At 46.4% G+C, this 14,185-nt stretch overlaps 1 protein-coding gene across 1 annotated transcript; it reads right to left on the reverse strand.

The window, feature by feature from the left end:
- Window positions 1-6,228: 6,228 nt before the first annotated feature.
- LOC111068112 (attractin-like protein 1) lies at window positions 6,229-14,099 on the reverse strand. The gene is made up of 8 exons (XM_022357470.2): window positions 13,307-14,099; window positions 11,042-11,278; window positions 10,809-10,966; window positions 10,599-10,746; window positions 7,689-10,536; window positions 7,540-7,626; window positions 7,382-7,463; window positions 6,229-7,305 (listed from the first exon to the last, which is right to left on the reverse strand). The coding sequence occupies exons 1-8, from the start codon at window positions 13,741-13,743 to the stop codon at window positions 7,151-7,153; spliced, it is 4,152 nt and encodes a 1,383-aa protein (XP_022213162.2). The 5' UTR covers window positions 13,744-14,099; the 3' UTR covers window positions 6,229-7,150.
- Between the last annotated feature and the right edge of the window lie 86 nt (window positions 14,100-14,185).

Consider the following 14,185-nt stretch of genomic DNA (forward strand, 5'->3'; position numbering starts at 1 on the left):
TGGCAGCTGCAGCATGAAAAGAGACAGAGAGAAAAGCAGATAAAGAGTCAAGAGAGAGAGTCACAGAGAGAGAGAGAGAGAGTGCAATGCGTGAGTAATGTGGTGGCACGTCACGTTTGACGTCACACGAGGCGGCGGCCCCCTGAGAAATTCACAAATTTCCATATACAATATACTCGTTTATCTGTTCGTTCCATAGACAGGCGGCACTTTCACTATCAGCCACGGGACCGACTCGTCGTGGTGTCTCGATTTGGTTTTGTGGCTTTCTGGCTTTCTGGCATACATTTGCATCTGCTTTTGCCTTTGCCTTTGCCTTTGCTTTTGTGGCGGGCGGGGCACAAAGAATTCAAAGCCGCTTGTTTCCATTGCGTAACATTTTGGGGGGAAGAGCGGCGCGGCATTTGGGTTCAGAGCGGGTCACGAACTTATGGAATCCGCTAACATATGGCTGGAGATCTCCACATGGCGATAGGGAGAGCTCCCGCTCCCCTACTGTAGAGGCGGGTGATTAATCTGCGCAGACTTCGACGCTGACGCTAACGCCGCTGCGCTTTCACTTTGGCAAAACAGAAACAACGGCAATCGGCAGTCGGCAAAAGGCAGCCCGAAACATCGACCAACCAGTTAACATTTTTTGTTCAACATCATTTATTTTTATTTTTTTTGTTTGTTTTCTTTTAAAATTCACTTTTGCGCATGAGAGTATGGGTGTGTATGTGTGTGTGTGTGTGTGTGCGGGTTTTCCGGTCCATTGAAAATGTCTCAGATTTGGGATCGTTAGCTTCCATCCATCTCCAGTCAACACTCCGCTTTGGCCGCCTTGGCCACCTTTAATGACAATGGAGGGAATGAGGATTTTCCCTCATTATGCCTGGCCTGCCACATTATATAATGAAATGCAATGGGCAGCAGCATTCAACAAAAAGAGGCCACAAATTAGCCTCAAAAGTGAGCAGCAGAAAGTAGAGTTTGCCGCTTAAGTCTTTCGTTAATTTCTTTTTACTTTCCAGAGGGTCCTATGATTTTAAACAGAGATTTTTACTTAACAATAAAGATGCATTTTCTTTTCGTAAAAGTGATATATATTGCTGATCAGCAGCCAGTCGTAATAGTCATGTTCTTTTCTCTGTTTTGCTTCAATTTAAATTTTAAACCTAACCTTTAAACTCTTATTATTGTTGAAGACTCCCATATTTTCACCTAAAAGAATTTAGAGATCTGTTTCTAAAAAACCACTTTTCTCTTTCTTCTTTTTGGGTGAAAATTGTGTCTGCTGTTCGTTCGATGAATCATGGGATAAATTACCATTGGCCGCCTTTGCAATTTGGCTAAAAAAAAATATGAAAAACTTGGCAAGCCAAACACCTGGCCGATCCACAATCCACAATGAAATTTCAACACGGAACTGACGGGAAAAACCAAAAACTGGAGTTGTACTTGTTTCATTTTTTTTTGGCTGCTTGGCTGTGTTGCTGTTGCATGGGTTCTCTGGCCAAACGAGGCCAGTGTTTAGCCAGGGAAAAATACACACACACACATTTTCACTGCATAGCCAAAAGCAGAGCCAAAATGAAATGCGAAAGGAAAGCCCCGTTGCTGGCTTGAACTTGGGCCAAAACTTAGGCGCGCCTCGAACGCCAGTTAATTTCCAAAAGATTTCACCGCAAATGCAAAAAACAAAACAAAAACCGCTGGCTAAAACCTAGCTTAAACAGGCAATAAAGCGCTTATTGTTTGTCATTGAGTCAAGTGTGGCTAATGGCTGATGGCTAATGGGTAATGTGTGTGTTTATGTGGCGGGGAGTTCGAAGGTGGGTCTGGGCCCTTGACGCGCAGTTGACCCTGCCTGACATGCTTGGCCTGGCCCCACAGCAAGTAGAGTGTAAAGTTAAATGATTGCTGAAATAGGGTCAAATGTCGGGGGAGAAGCGTGCTTGGCGTGGGATTGAAATATGGGTGCAGTGGGCTTGTTGTTGTTCGGAATTTAAGCCCTTAATCCGATCATTTTCTCATTTGCGTTGAGTACTTGAATCATTTTCCCTTTCTGACTATGGAAAATAAGAGATTTTCGAGTGCAGTAAAGCCTTCTATAATCCGATTAGCCTTTTCCCGCAGCGAACCCTCCTTTGCTGCTCCAATTTAAAGTCGCACTTCGTACTCATGTCATGTGAGTGAATAACTTTTGTAATTTTGGACATTTTCTTTCCCTTTGCAAAACTCTTTTCTTTTCTTCTTTATTTATTGTTTGGCTTTTCTGCTACAGTTATTTTCAGTTGCGAAATGTGTGTTTTTTCGGGCTTACGGCTAGCGGTTTTTGGCCAGGTCTTGCGCAGTTAATGTCGTTTCTTCTTTAAGAGCCCGTTTTAAACACTGAGAGCGTGTCGAACTCTGTAGTGTGGGCCTAAAGCTTACATTACTCTTAGTACATACACCGTCACATGTATAGTACTGGGGGGGGGGTCTGACATAATTTCGTAATGCGCAAAACTACGTACGTATGTATATTTGTACAGCTTTACTTATTCATTCCAGTTTTCGAGTCTCAGTTTTTGAGAATATGCGATGCGATCTCTGGCATTTGCCAAGAGTTCACCTTGAGTATGAAATTAGCGCCATGGGTGTGTGTAAAAGTAAGGTGCGTAACAAAACTATTATACGACATAAAGAAAATATTACCACCCAGAAATATGTCAACTTTGGGAATTTATTCATCATAAAAGCCGTACTTTTGTTTGCATATAATATGCAGTGGATATAAAATTAACGATTCAAATTTCAATGAAAACCAAAGACAAGCTGACAGACAGTTTCAAGATGTTTTCGCATAATTTAAGAATGGACTATGCCTAAACTAGTTTGCTATAAATTTCCATATTTCCTGACCAGATTTTAGACTAGCACTCGGTGTTTGTTAGACAACAGTTAAAGGCGAATTATCAATTTAAAGCCAAAGCATAGGGGCAATTTCCACGCCAATTTAAAAGCAGTGCTGTAAGAAAAGTGTGACTACAAAGTTTGTATTTTTGTTGAGCGGAATGTGCATAGTTCTGATACGCAGCTTCCTGTACTGTAATGCTGAGTATGTGACTGAGAGTGGTGTGAGAGTCGTGTGAGAGTGGTGTGGTAGGCCCAACTGAATGATTCCAATTGTGGTATCTGACTAAACAAATATTTGACTGCACCTTTGACACGTTTACGAGACGGCCATAAAGCTACGATTTCAGTTTCTATTAGCCAATTAGCTGGTCCGCGATGCGACTGTGTTGACTGTGTGGAACAAACCTGTTTAATCTAAAGCCAGAGATGAGATGTCTCTGCGGCGGTTAATCCAATAAAAAGTGAAATTATTTGATTGGTTTCAGTTTCAGTTGCAATTTCAATTTCTGTTTCTGTTTCGGGTGCTGGGGGGAGCGCTGCGGTGTGCTTTAATCCAGGTGCACAGATGGCTAACGGGCGCCGCTACGACTCTGCGGATATATATTTTCACAATTTCACTCACTCCAATAAACTGGGATTTTGTTGAACAAACTTTGTGCCAAATTTGGTTTTCACTTTGAATTTCTACGACGACGAGCAGCACTTTGAAAACTCTCTCGGGGCGGCGGACACTTTTCTCTTCACTCTTTCGTTTCGCTTTGCTTTGTTTTGCTTCTTTCACGGCAATTAAAATTCGCGTGCTATCTCGACGACAACCGTTAAGCATTTGAGCTTTTGCAAGACATCGCCGTGGCCTAGTAGCAAGCGGAGCAGGCAAAAGCGGCGCTCAGGTTGGATCCAACATGTTCGTTTGGGTTGGATGGCGATCGAGCAAAGCTTAGCTTTTGGGCCTTCCACCTCGATGGTCTGGATACTCTAACAGGTCAGAAATATGGTATAGTTTTTCGATGAGGCTTTCAGCATTACCCTTCCTATGACTATATGCATATACCTTTGATAGTTCCTATACCACAATTTGCTGCAGTATTTTGATTTAAATTTAAATTTAAAAGTTTGAATTGCCTTCCGTTAATGCATTACAAACTTCCACTATAGTTTACACTACTCTTTGCAAGGGTATTCCACCAAAAATAAAAACCACTTCAAACTCTACCGAAATATATTTCAAATATTTTTCTGACGCATTAACATTACCCGTATCGTAGCTTAACATTGTTGTCGTTGGTTTCGGGCTGGACAGTTGTTGGGGAGTTTTGAAATGCGATTATGCTGCGTAGATGGATGGGCTTTGTATGTATGTATGTCTGTCCACTTATTCATGCTCCAATTCCACTCCACTCATAACCCACAACCCAGTGGGGTTCTGGCACAACTTTGGGGGCATTTCACAGTTGATTCATAAAGTTCAGTGCAGTTCAGTTAATACGCGGATCGTAATAGTTCACTTCACTTAGCCTAGTGCGTGGTAGCCTTCGTCTGTCAGAATTAGCTGAGCATTGGGGTAAAACCATTTAACCCGCACCTGCCGACCGCTGCTGACTCAACCATTGGTGCACATGAACGCATATTTATTTGATGGCTGTTTTGTACGTCAATGGGAGAGCCATCAAGGGCGTATTACACGCTTGATGAATGTTTTGACAGAGATCGTGGCTGCAGCGGCTACTTCCGCCTCGCAGCGGATTTCGCACGCTTGTGGCTGGCGGCTTTCTTCTTTAATTTCATTAATAAAATCGTCATCATTAAATTAAGTGCGGTGGTGCCTGAAACGTCGTGACACAAAGGACGCCCAAATTGCCAATGATCGTAGAGGCGTAGCAGAGGCGTAAAGACGGAAAGAAAGAGAGAAATGAAAAATGAAAGAAAGCAGAGACAAGGAAGGGGCCACGGGCCACCCTAATCGCAGCATCCGCTTTCAAGCATGTATGATGGCTGTTAAAACTAAAAAAGAGGGCACGCCATGAGTAGGAGCTACTCCCAAAGCCCCCCAATTACTGCACTTCAACTGCAATCGAACCTCGACCTGATTCAACAACATATCGCATTTACATTGTTTATCAGGCCATACAGCCGCGCCTCCAAGCTCCCCACAGCCCAACGGCCTGCCGAAACCCAGCGCTCGATGTCTGCGAGCGTACGGTGAAAGTGAAAGTTCTGTGCACGTCATGTCTGGCAGCTCGGCGGAGCTCAAAATATTGGAAAAACCAACAAGAATAGTGATAAGATAATTGTTAATCGAATACCCTAGGCGAAGTAACATTTCGTTACGTTATTTTATGTGTAATTATTATTTAATGACTTAATCGCATTATTTATCATCGTGTTAATTAGCCTGGAAAATATTTATAATTTATTTATTTATAAAAAAACTATTGAAGTATACCTCTACCTCTGTACCCTAGGAATATCTGCTATAGAAATAAGCGTGTGAATCATTGCATAAATTTGGAATGTCTTTTTTTTATTGGTACATACATATACATATATAGATACCGACTATCTACATATATATAATAGTTTTTTTGCCGATTGCCCCCCGCAAAAAAGAAGTCTTTATTTGGGACTGAATTTTCCATTGTGTTTATTTCATCTTGGGATTTGGATTTCCGTTTGTGGCAAGTGTTTATATATTTATATATAGTATTATAAGAGTCTAAACGCATTTTACAATTGAAATTAAATTTCGTAAGTGGACATTTGATAATAATTAAAAAAAAAAGAGTAATCGATTTACAAATATATATGTTGTTGCTGTTGCTGTTATTTTGGCCTAACCCGAAGCGATCTCAGTGGGAGATTGAGTTCAAAGTTTTTGTGTGTGTGTGTGTGTTGTGTTGTGTGTTCTCTATGTGATAGTTAAAGTTCTGTTGGTTTTGATTCTAACGATTGCGGCGGCTCTTCATTCGGGCTGTTAATACAGAGCGTGCGTCTAGTAAATTGGTGTAGTATCTGAACTATCAAGTTAATAAAACTCTCTGAGTGAGTGAGCTTGGTGTGTGTGTGTGTGTGTGTGTGTGAGTGGTTACTTTTAGTGGAAACCTTACGATTAGTTTGTGATTTGAGTTTGGATTTCAATTGTATTTTTTTTCTTGATTTTTTTTATCTAGATTGCGTGTAAAATATATATAATCGTTTGATTTGATTTGTTTGTTTGTCTTTAGGGGGCGCTTTCTTCTCCTACCAAGAGTTATATGTATATGTATAACTACTATCTATATAGCGGGTATTAATTTACGTATGGTTTTTTTTGTTGTTGTTGTATGTACAAACTACATTTTGCATTGTTATTTCTGTTCTTCTCTTCCTCTCTCTCTCTCGCCATCTTTCTCCTATCGTTTCTTGTTCCACTCATGTCTTGCGCTGTAAATATTTGCACGGATTTGAAAAACTAAAAACAAAACAAAACAATAAAACACAATATTCCTATATATTGAACACAGTATTGCGTATATATATATACATATATATATATCGGTTAACTTCTTAACTCCTTGTATAATCGGATCCTGTCTCTCATTTATGTGGATTTTGTTCATCACTTGTTTTTGTTTTCGTTTTTGTTAGCAGAAATCAAATAAATGTCTTTTTTGTTTTTGTTCTTTCTTCGTTTTGTTTTTCAACGCTGCTGCCGACTTTTGTTTCTTCCGGTGCGCTGAGGCGCACACATAAATTTGCATAAATAAATTCTAACAACACACTTAAGCTATGTGATTAGGGTAAAAAAAATACATACAATAATGTTAATATTGAATACAGTCTGCTGCTGCTGCTGCTGACGATCTCTCACATATGCGGTATAAATAATAAATTAAACATTTATAACTATTGCAACGCTACTCGACCTATCAACTATATCATCAAATTGTATATATATATAACCGTGTATAAATATGTCCTTTTTGCTAAAAATTACTATTATTTGATTTTTTTGTTTGTTTCTCGCGTTTCACATTATTTCTTGTTGTTGCTGTTGCTTTTGTTATTCGTCTAATTGTTTATAAAGTAATAATAACTGCAGGATTATCAACTTGCTAGCATGCGTGCCCTTCGCGCCGTTTACGACTCGCAGAAGAAGGTCGAATGTGGGGGCAAATATGCGCTATATACCTATTATCGCTAGTTTACATATTATCAAAAGTATTATCTGTACCATTATTATTATATTAGAATTATTAGAATTATATAGGTATGCGTTAGCGTTATTGTTACATTATGTACAACTCTCCGGGTGTTGGCTCTGCTTGCGTTTCGATTTTGGCTCCTTGGGATGCTGCTCCATCGACGGACGACGCGGACCGAGCGTGACTAAGGCGCTGGCCACAGCCAGGCCATTCGATTGACCCGTCGGCGCTTGGGATTGGCCACCTAATCAATAAACGGAAATAAAACGGAATTGATTAGCAATTGATTCAAGTTTGAAGATATTTTAATTAAGTCAAACCCGTGGGCAGCCGGACTAGAAGCGACAGCACAGCCGCTCGATTGCCGCTGCAAGGCTCCAAAGCAATGGGACTGGGACATTCCTGAAAAAACACACACACCACACCGAATAAAGTAAAGCCATTTTTGGCAGTTCGTTGGGCAGTTCGTTTCACCCACCTTTTTTCGTTTCTTGGACATATGGCCAATGCCCTCCAGCGTTAGACTCAGATCAATACTTTCGCGGTTTTCAATGTCGACGAGCACCTATAAAGAAATCAAAGATTGAGTCGAAGAATGTGTGTTGGGTCCGTCGAAAGTTGATTTACCTGTGAGAATGGTCGACTGGCCATCTGTTCCATTTCGACAAACAAACGCTGACGTCGACGGAACATGTCATACTTTTGCTTAATCTTCCACAGGACGGCGGCCATGAGGAGCAGCAGCAGGAAGCAGGAGGAGAACGTAATGAAGAACTGCTGCAGATTGAGCTTGGGATACTGGGAGAATGCAATCTGTATCCAGATGGGGGGCTGGAAGTCATGCACAAACACATAGAATGTCGTCAGCGAGCTATTGTCATCCGGCGAATGACCGAATTGATATTCGGTCTTTGGGAACCGATGGCGGAACGTCGAGCAGTTGACGCCCACCAAAATGAGCATGTCTGGCGAACCGGCTCGCTTCACCGAAATGTCCATTTTGGCCGGCACACTGCAGGTAATCGTAAAGTCCGCGTCGATCTCCGGCTTGCCGGGCGAATTGCGAAAGTTGATTTGGGTGAAGTGGCGGTCCTCCTTCTTCGACAGATTGAACGTGAACTGGTAGTCAATGGTGAGCTCGTAGTAGCACGAGCCCTTGAGCGGATCGCCATGGTAATGGTTCTGGGAGTCACACTTCTCGCAATGATCGCCGACAATGCCCTTGGTGGTGCAGTAGCACTTGCCAGTATCCGGATGACAATAGACGCCCTGACCGTTGCACTCGCAGCGCTGGCACTTCCCCCCGTTGATGGGACTGCCCCAGTATCCCGTCCGGCACTTCTCGCAGTGCACACCCGTCGTCAGATTGTTGCACGGCTGTTCGCAGTGCTGCTGATCGTTGCACACAGAGTGACCGTTGCAGTTGCAGCGCGGACACGACGTGAAGAACCAGTGCTTCAGGGCGCACTCTGTCTCATCGTAGGGCGCCAGGGCGCCGCCCACCACACACCGTCCGAGGCCAGTGTTGGAGCCGTTGTCGCACCAGCCGCAGGCCGGATCGTCGAGACACTGCTGGCAGCTGTTGTAGTAGCCGCACTGGGCACTCGACAGGGCCGTGGTGGTGCCGATGCTCAGTGCCGTCACCGGGGAGGAGCGGCACTTGGCCGTGAAGGTGGTCCACTCGCGACACTGGCCGTAGGGGAAGCTGGCCGTGTACGCATTGCGATCCACGCAGCGCTGCTCGTTCTGGCACCAAATGCACTCATCCTCCGTGCAGTTCTGGCAATTGGTGAGCGTCGCACAGGCCGGCGGACACACGACATCGTCTTGCGTGCGATTGGACACCGGGCCAGCAGCTGTGGAAGAGGAGCCGTGACTGCGGCAGCGATTCTGCTCCGTATCCCACTTGCAGGCCGCATTCGAGGAGCAGGCGCGACAGTTGTGCAGCTGCTCGCAGACGGACTGCATGAGGAAATCCTCCGACAGGGGACAGGCATCCAATCGCTTGACATTCAGCGGCGGCCCCACTGTCGTTACCGGCACTGGCGGCACCGACTGATGCGTCGTTGACAATTCGAGGAAGACGGAGGCCACGGAGGTGGTCTCGCGGCATCGCTCCTTGCTGCACACGCCATTGCCGCAGTAGGTGCAATCGAAGGCGGTCGAGACACAGGACTGACAGTTGCCCAGCTCCTGGCAGCGCAGGACATCGTGCAGCAGCTCCGAGGTCATGGTGAGACGACTCTTCGAGGGGCACGCCACATAATCGTACTGCTCCCGTCCATAAATGGCTGACCGCTGCACTTGGGTGATCGCAATGCAGCGCATCTTCTGCACATCCCAGATGCACTTGATGCCGGGCCGGGCGCTGGTGCACTTCTCCTGCTTGGTGTAGTAGCTGCAGTAGCCCGGCTGGTAGCGCAATATGTCGTTCAGCAGCTGACCGTTGAATCCCCCGTAGATGTAGAGAGCATCCTCGAACACCACCGAACTGTGGCCAAAGCGAGCCAGATCCGCCTGCAGGTAGCTGGGCATCTGATGGTAGTGCCAGGAATCACAGTAGACGTCGTAGACGAGCAGGTCCTTGCTGTAGCACTTGGCCCCATAGCTCGTGGAGGTGTCGTTGTGCGTGTTTCCCCCGAACACCATCATCAGGCCCTGGTTCACAAAGTTTGCGGTGTGCAGCAGCCGGGCACTGGGCGCCGACGAGAGCAGGCTCCAGATGCGCGTGGATGGCTCGTACGCGTACAGCCGCGAGCTCAGCACCTGGCTGGACTCGCTCTCCGACACAATGCCACCGTACACGTATACCTTCTCTGTGAGAAAGTCGTAGGCGGCGCTGTGCCCGTAGCCGCCCTTTACCACGTAGCCCGAGGTCTGGACAATGCGCCACTCACGTGAGCCGAAGTTGAACTCCTGCACCGTGTTGAGGTAGCCATAGTGGGGCGAATGCCCAAAGATGACCACCATATACTGATAGTTGTTCTTGTCCCCGAAGCCGGGCACCAGCGTGGCCGTGTGCCCCACCACATGGAGAGGCCCGCACATGCCACTTGGTGAGGTGGTTACATTGCACGCGTCCGTCCGCACGGTGATGTTCTCCCACGTCTTGGCCGACACATCGAACGCCCACAGCTCGTTGGAGATGCCCTGGCCCTTGATGACGCCGCCGTACATGAAGATCTTGTCGCCATACATGACGGTGGAGGTGCCATAGCGTTTGTCGGGTACCTCGCCGCCATCCTCCGGATGCACAGTCCCCCACACATTGCCGTTAAAGTCATAGGTACTCATTAGCTCGCCGCGTCCATACGATTCACCGCCCACAATGTGCAGAGTGTCACGCCAGACGGTGGCGCCATGGGAGGCACTGCCCGCCGGTGCTGGTGAGTGCTTCGGATGTACAGTGGTCCAGGCGCCATGGGCACTGACCTGACTGCAATCATCGCCAGCGAAGCCATCGTAGCAGATGCAGCTGAGGATTGAGCATCGGATGAGTATTTGGATGAGTATTGACGGTGTTCTCTGAGCACTTACCGCTCCTGGTCCAGTCTGCAGTGGCCTTGGTTTTTCTCCTCCAAGCAATTGCCTGGACAGGCAGCCATATTGCAGGCCTCGCCACTGAACATGGGATCACAGATGCACTCGCCATCCCGGCAGTCGCCATGCCCAGAGCACTCCACCTCTGAAAATAGATGAAAAAATCAATTGGAGTACACGGTGGATGGCCAAGCAAATACTTCATACCATCGCTATCCGTGGGACAGCCGTTCATTTTGTAGGTGAGATTGAAGCCAGACATGTTGTAGGCATCGTCACTGAAGAAGTGCACCAGGGCAGTGCCCGATCTGGCTATCACCTGCGGCACTTGTCGTATGGAGAAGTTCCCCCTGTACATGAGGCCACTGCAAACAGAAACAGACGAGCGAGCATAAAGGTCAGCCACTGAGACAGAGGTCGGGGACTAATCTATCACTTACCTGAAGACCGCCAGCAGGGGCGAGTCAACGCTGTCGCCATCGTATATGTACAGGTGATCCCAGCCGCATTCCGTCGCAAATTCCCTTAGGTGAATCCGTATATTGGAGGTTCTTGGCGAATTGGCATTATGTCGCCGTCCCCAGTGCGGGTGGCGGGCATCTATAAGCCAACTGCACTTGACACTCACCGAATAGTTGCCCCAGCCATCGTGTATCGTGCCCATGGGATGGTACATGCTGCAGTACGCACACAGAGACACAGAAAGAGGAAGAGAAAGAGAGAGATGTAGGTAGATGTAGGGGAGGAGGGGAATGTGAAATGAATCCGTATAAAGCGTAATCGATGTGGCAAAAGATAAATCAATTCCGCAATCGATTCAATGGAGGCGTCTACATGTGCAGCATCCATTGTTCAGTCTGTTCGAAGATAATTGAATTTGCCGGCCAGCGCAAATGCAATCTCCACCCATTGATTGATAGAAAAAGCGGCAGAGAAAGAGAGAGAGAGGGTGGGAGACGGGAGACCGACCACAGATGAAGCCTCTCAACTGTTGAGTGTGGTGCCTCGCCTCTCTCTCCCAAAAGGTGACCGTTCTTTATTTACGCTTTCCCTAGCCCTAGCCACACACAAATGGGGATTATAAATGGAATAACTGCTGAGCTGAGGGTATGAGCTATTTGAGTTGGAACACATGTCAGTCGCTGCATGATACTCATAAAGCGTATTCAATAGTCGACTCTGATATACGACTCACACATCCGCTTAAAAATAACTGCTTTCTTTTCGCTCGTCTCTCATTCCACGCAAAATGTAACTCAAGGATTGGGTTACCCTACACTCGGGAGAACAGGTCTTACAGATTCTCCCCAAGATGTTTAAACAATTAACTAAGGGAAAGTGGTTTCGGGTGTAGCTCACGTTACATTGAGCATGTGTGTGCACGCTGCTAGATATTACTGTACATTCGCCATTGAGCGATTCGAAGCGTTGAATAACACACAAATAAATGTTAGTAGGGTATATGTATAGTTATATACCATACCAATGGCCGAATCCCATGAATCATTTTGGGCACTGAAGCGGCTAGCATACGCACAAAGAGAGTCATAGAGCAAGAGAGAGAGACAGAGAGAGAGCGAGTGTAGGTGACCAGTAGGGGCGCCTTCGTCATGTGTGCAATGACTTGGAATGCATTAGTGGGGGAGGAGGGGATAGCCACCCAGTTTCACTTTGTAGTTTTTGTTGTTGTTGCCGCCCCAAAGCCCATTCAAATGCGAATCGTGTGCAAACACAGACGACAGGTGGGCGGTTTGATGGGCGCCACTGTGAGACAAAGAGAGGGAGAGAGTCCAACTATTATGGTTAATACTCTCTCCCGCCGCGATAAGCGCAGCTGATAAATGATAAGCGAGTGAGGAAGATTTCGCATATCAGCTGCGTAAATCGAAAGTACGAAAAGTCCATGCCATAAACCAGACCTGGGAGATCAGAAATGCATAATTTGCGGCAGGTGAAACGACCTTAATGGTTGGGTGCGCATGTTTTTCGGATCGGATCGGATCCATCAGGCAGGCAACGCACCAAGGCAGGTGTTTTAATGCGCTGAGCAAGCACCCAGAGCTTAGTTAATGTCAAGATAGCAGCAGAGGGGCTTTTAGTCGCGCGCTCTCTCCCGCTCTCACTCTCTCTCTCTCTTATCGAGTTTGCTAAACAAACAGCTCTGGAAACATAAACAAAGCATTTCATAAGCTTTATGACTCCATACAATACATATGTGTACCTCGCACCTATATATTATATATTAACCTGGCCAAGAGAACCCCGTTTGGCCAGAGAGACCCAAACCTGTCCATCTCCCCGGACAAGTTCAAAGTCAAAAGCAGGTTAATTAAATAATCCGTATTGGCAGTGACAGGAGGGGCGACGCGACTGTTCTGTTTGGTCGTAGAAAGCAGGTGAAAGAACGCTCAGAGCGGGTCCACAAAGAGACAGGGAGAGACTCAGAGTGAGTGAGTGAGAGACAGAGAGAGAGAGAGAGAGAGGTAAGAACCCGTTCAACGAGAAAAACCAAACCGTTGCTTGACACAAATAGGCCACAACCAACAACAACAACAACAAAAAGAAAGAGCGTGTGGCGTTGATTGGATAACGTTGACGCAGATTTGTGTTTTTTTATTTTTATTTTATTGTATTTAGTGTGAATCATGGAACAGCAGCACTTTACTCCCTGCCATTTACCATCCCCTTTGAGTAGTTGAACTTACCGCACTTTTCCACCGCAGAATTGGCACTCTGGCCCCTGCCAACCGTCCGCGCACAGGCATTGACCATCCTCCTGGCACTGGCCATCGTTCTGGCAGCGACTCCCGTGCGCCGTGCAATTGTACGCGCTGGCCCTATGCAGGCCGCTGAAGCAGCCGTGGAAGAGGAGCAGCGTCAGCAGGAGCAAACATTTTCGCCTGTATTTCGCATTGAAGGTCGGCGATGTGGTTGTGGTAGTAGGAGTGGTAATGGAGGTGCTGGCGCCACTACGCAGGCTCTGATGATGGTGCTGCTGCTGCTGCTGCTGGCTGTTTACTATGGTGATGGAGGAGGGGGAGGGTTTGTTGTTGCGATTGCGATTTGAGCAGAATGTTGTGGAAGACGTCACTGGCGATGATGGCTGCTTCTGCTGATCCCCCGCATGCTCCACCAAGCACATGTTTGATAGACTTTCGTCGACTGCCGCTGTTTGGGTTATTGGCTGCAGTTTCACGTTTCACATTTTCTCCACACACGAGATTCCCCACGAACGCGACGACAAAATCCTTCGATTTTTGTGGAGCAGAATGCCTATTGCACAATTCTTTTGCTCTCCAGCACGTACAAGCAGACAGGCCAGGCGTACGCTGGACACTAGACGAACACACACACACACACGCACACACACGAGTTGCACAACCTAGTCGCGCTCTTAAGAATTAGTTGCAGTAACTACTTTCTGAGCAAAGTTATTGACAATTTTTATTATGAACGAGAGAACGAGAAATAAGCGCGAGTGTTGGATAGCAGTGCAACTCAGACATCTCACATTTCACAGCACTGCTTGCAGCGTTGCCAGAAAACCGACATGACCCACTATCGATGTATCGATATGCATCGCA

Source organism: Drosophila obscura, unplaced genomic scaffold (assembly GCF_018151105.1).
Source record: "Drosophila obscura isolate BZ-5 IFL unplaced genomic scaffold, ASM1815110v1 contig_150, whole genome shotgun sequence".
Taxonomy (NCBI): domain Eukaryota; kingdom Metazoa; phylum Arthropoda; class Insecta; order Diptera; family Drosophilidae; genus Drosophila; species Drosophila obscura.

Coding starts and splice junctions, on each gene's coding strand:
- LOC111068112 (XM_022357470.2), bottom strand. CDS start 13,743: ATGTGCTTGGTGGAGCATGCGGGGGATCAGCAGAAGCAGCCATCATCG. Junction 10,747..10,808: donor CTGTCCCACGGATAGCGATG/GTATGAAGTATT, acceptor ATCTATTTTCAG/AGGTGGAGTGCTCTGGGCAT. Junction 7,464..7,539: donor TGTCCAAGAAACGAAAAAAG/GTGGGTGAAACG, acceptor GTGTTTTTTCAG/GAATGTCCCAGTCCCATTGC.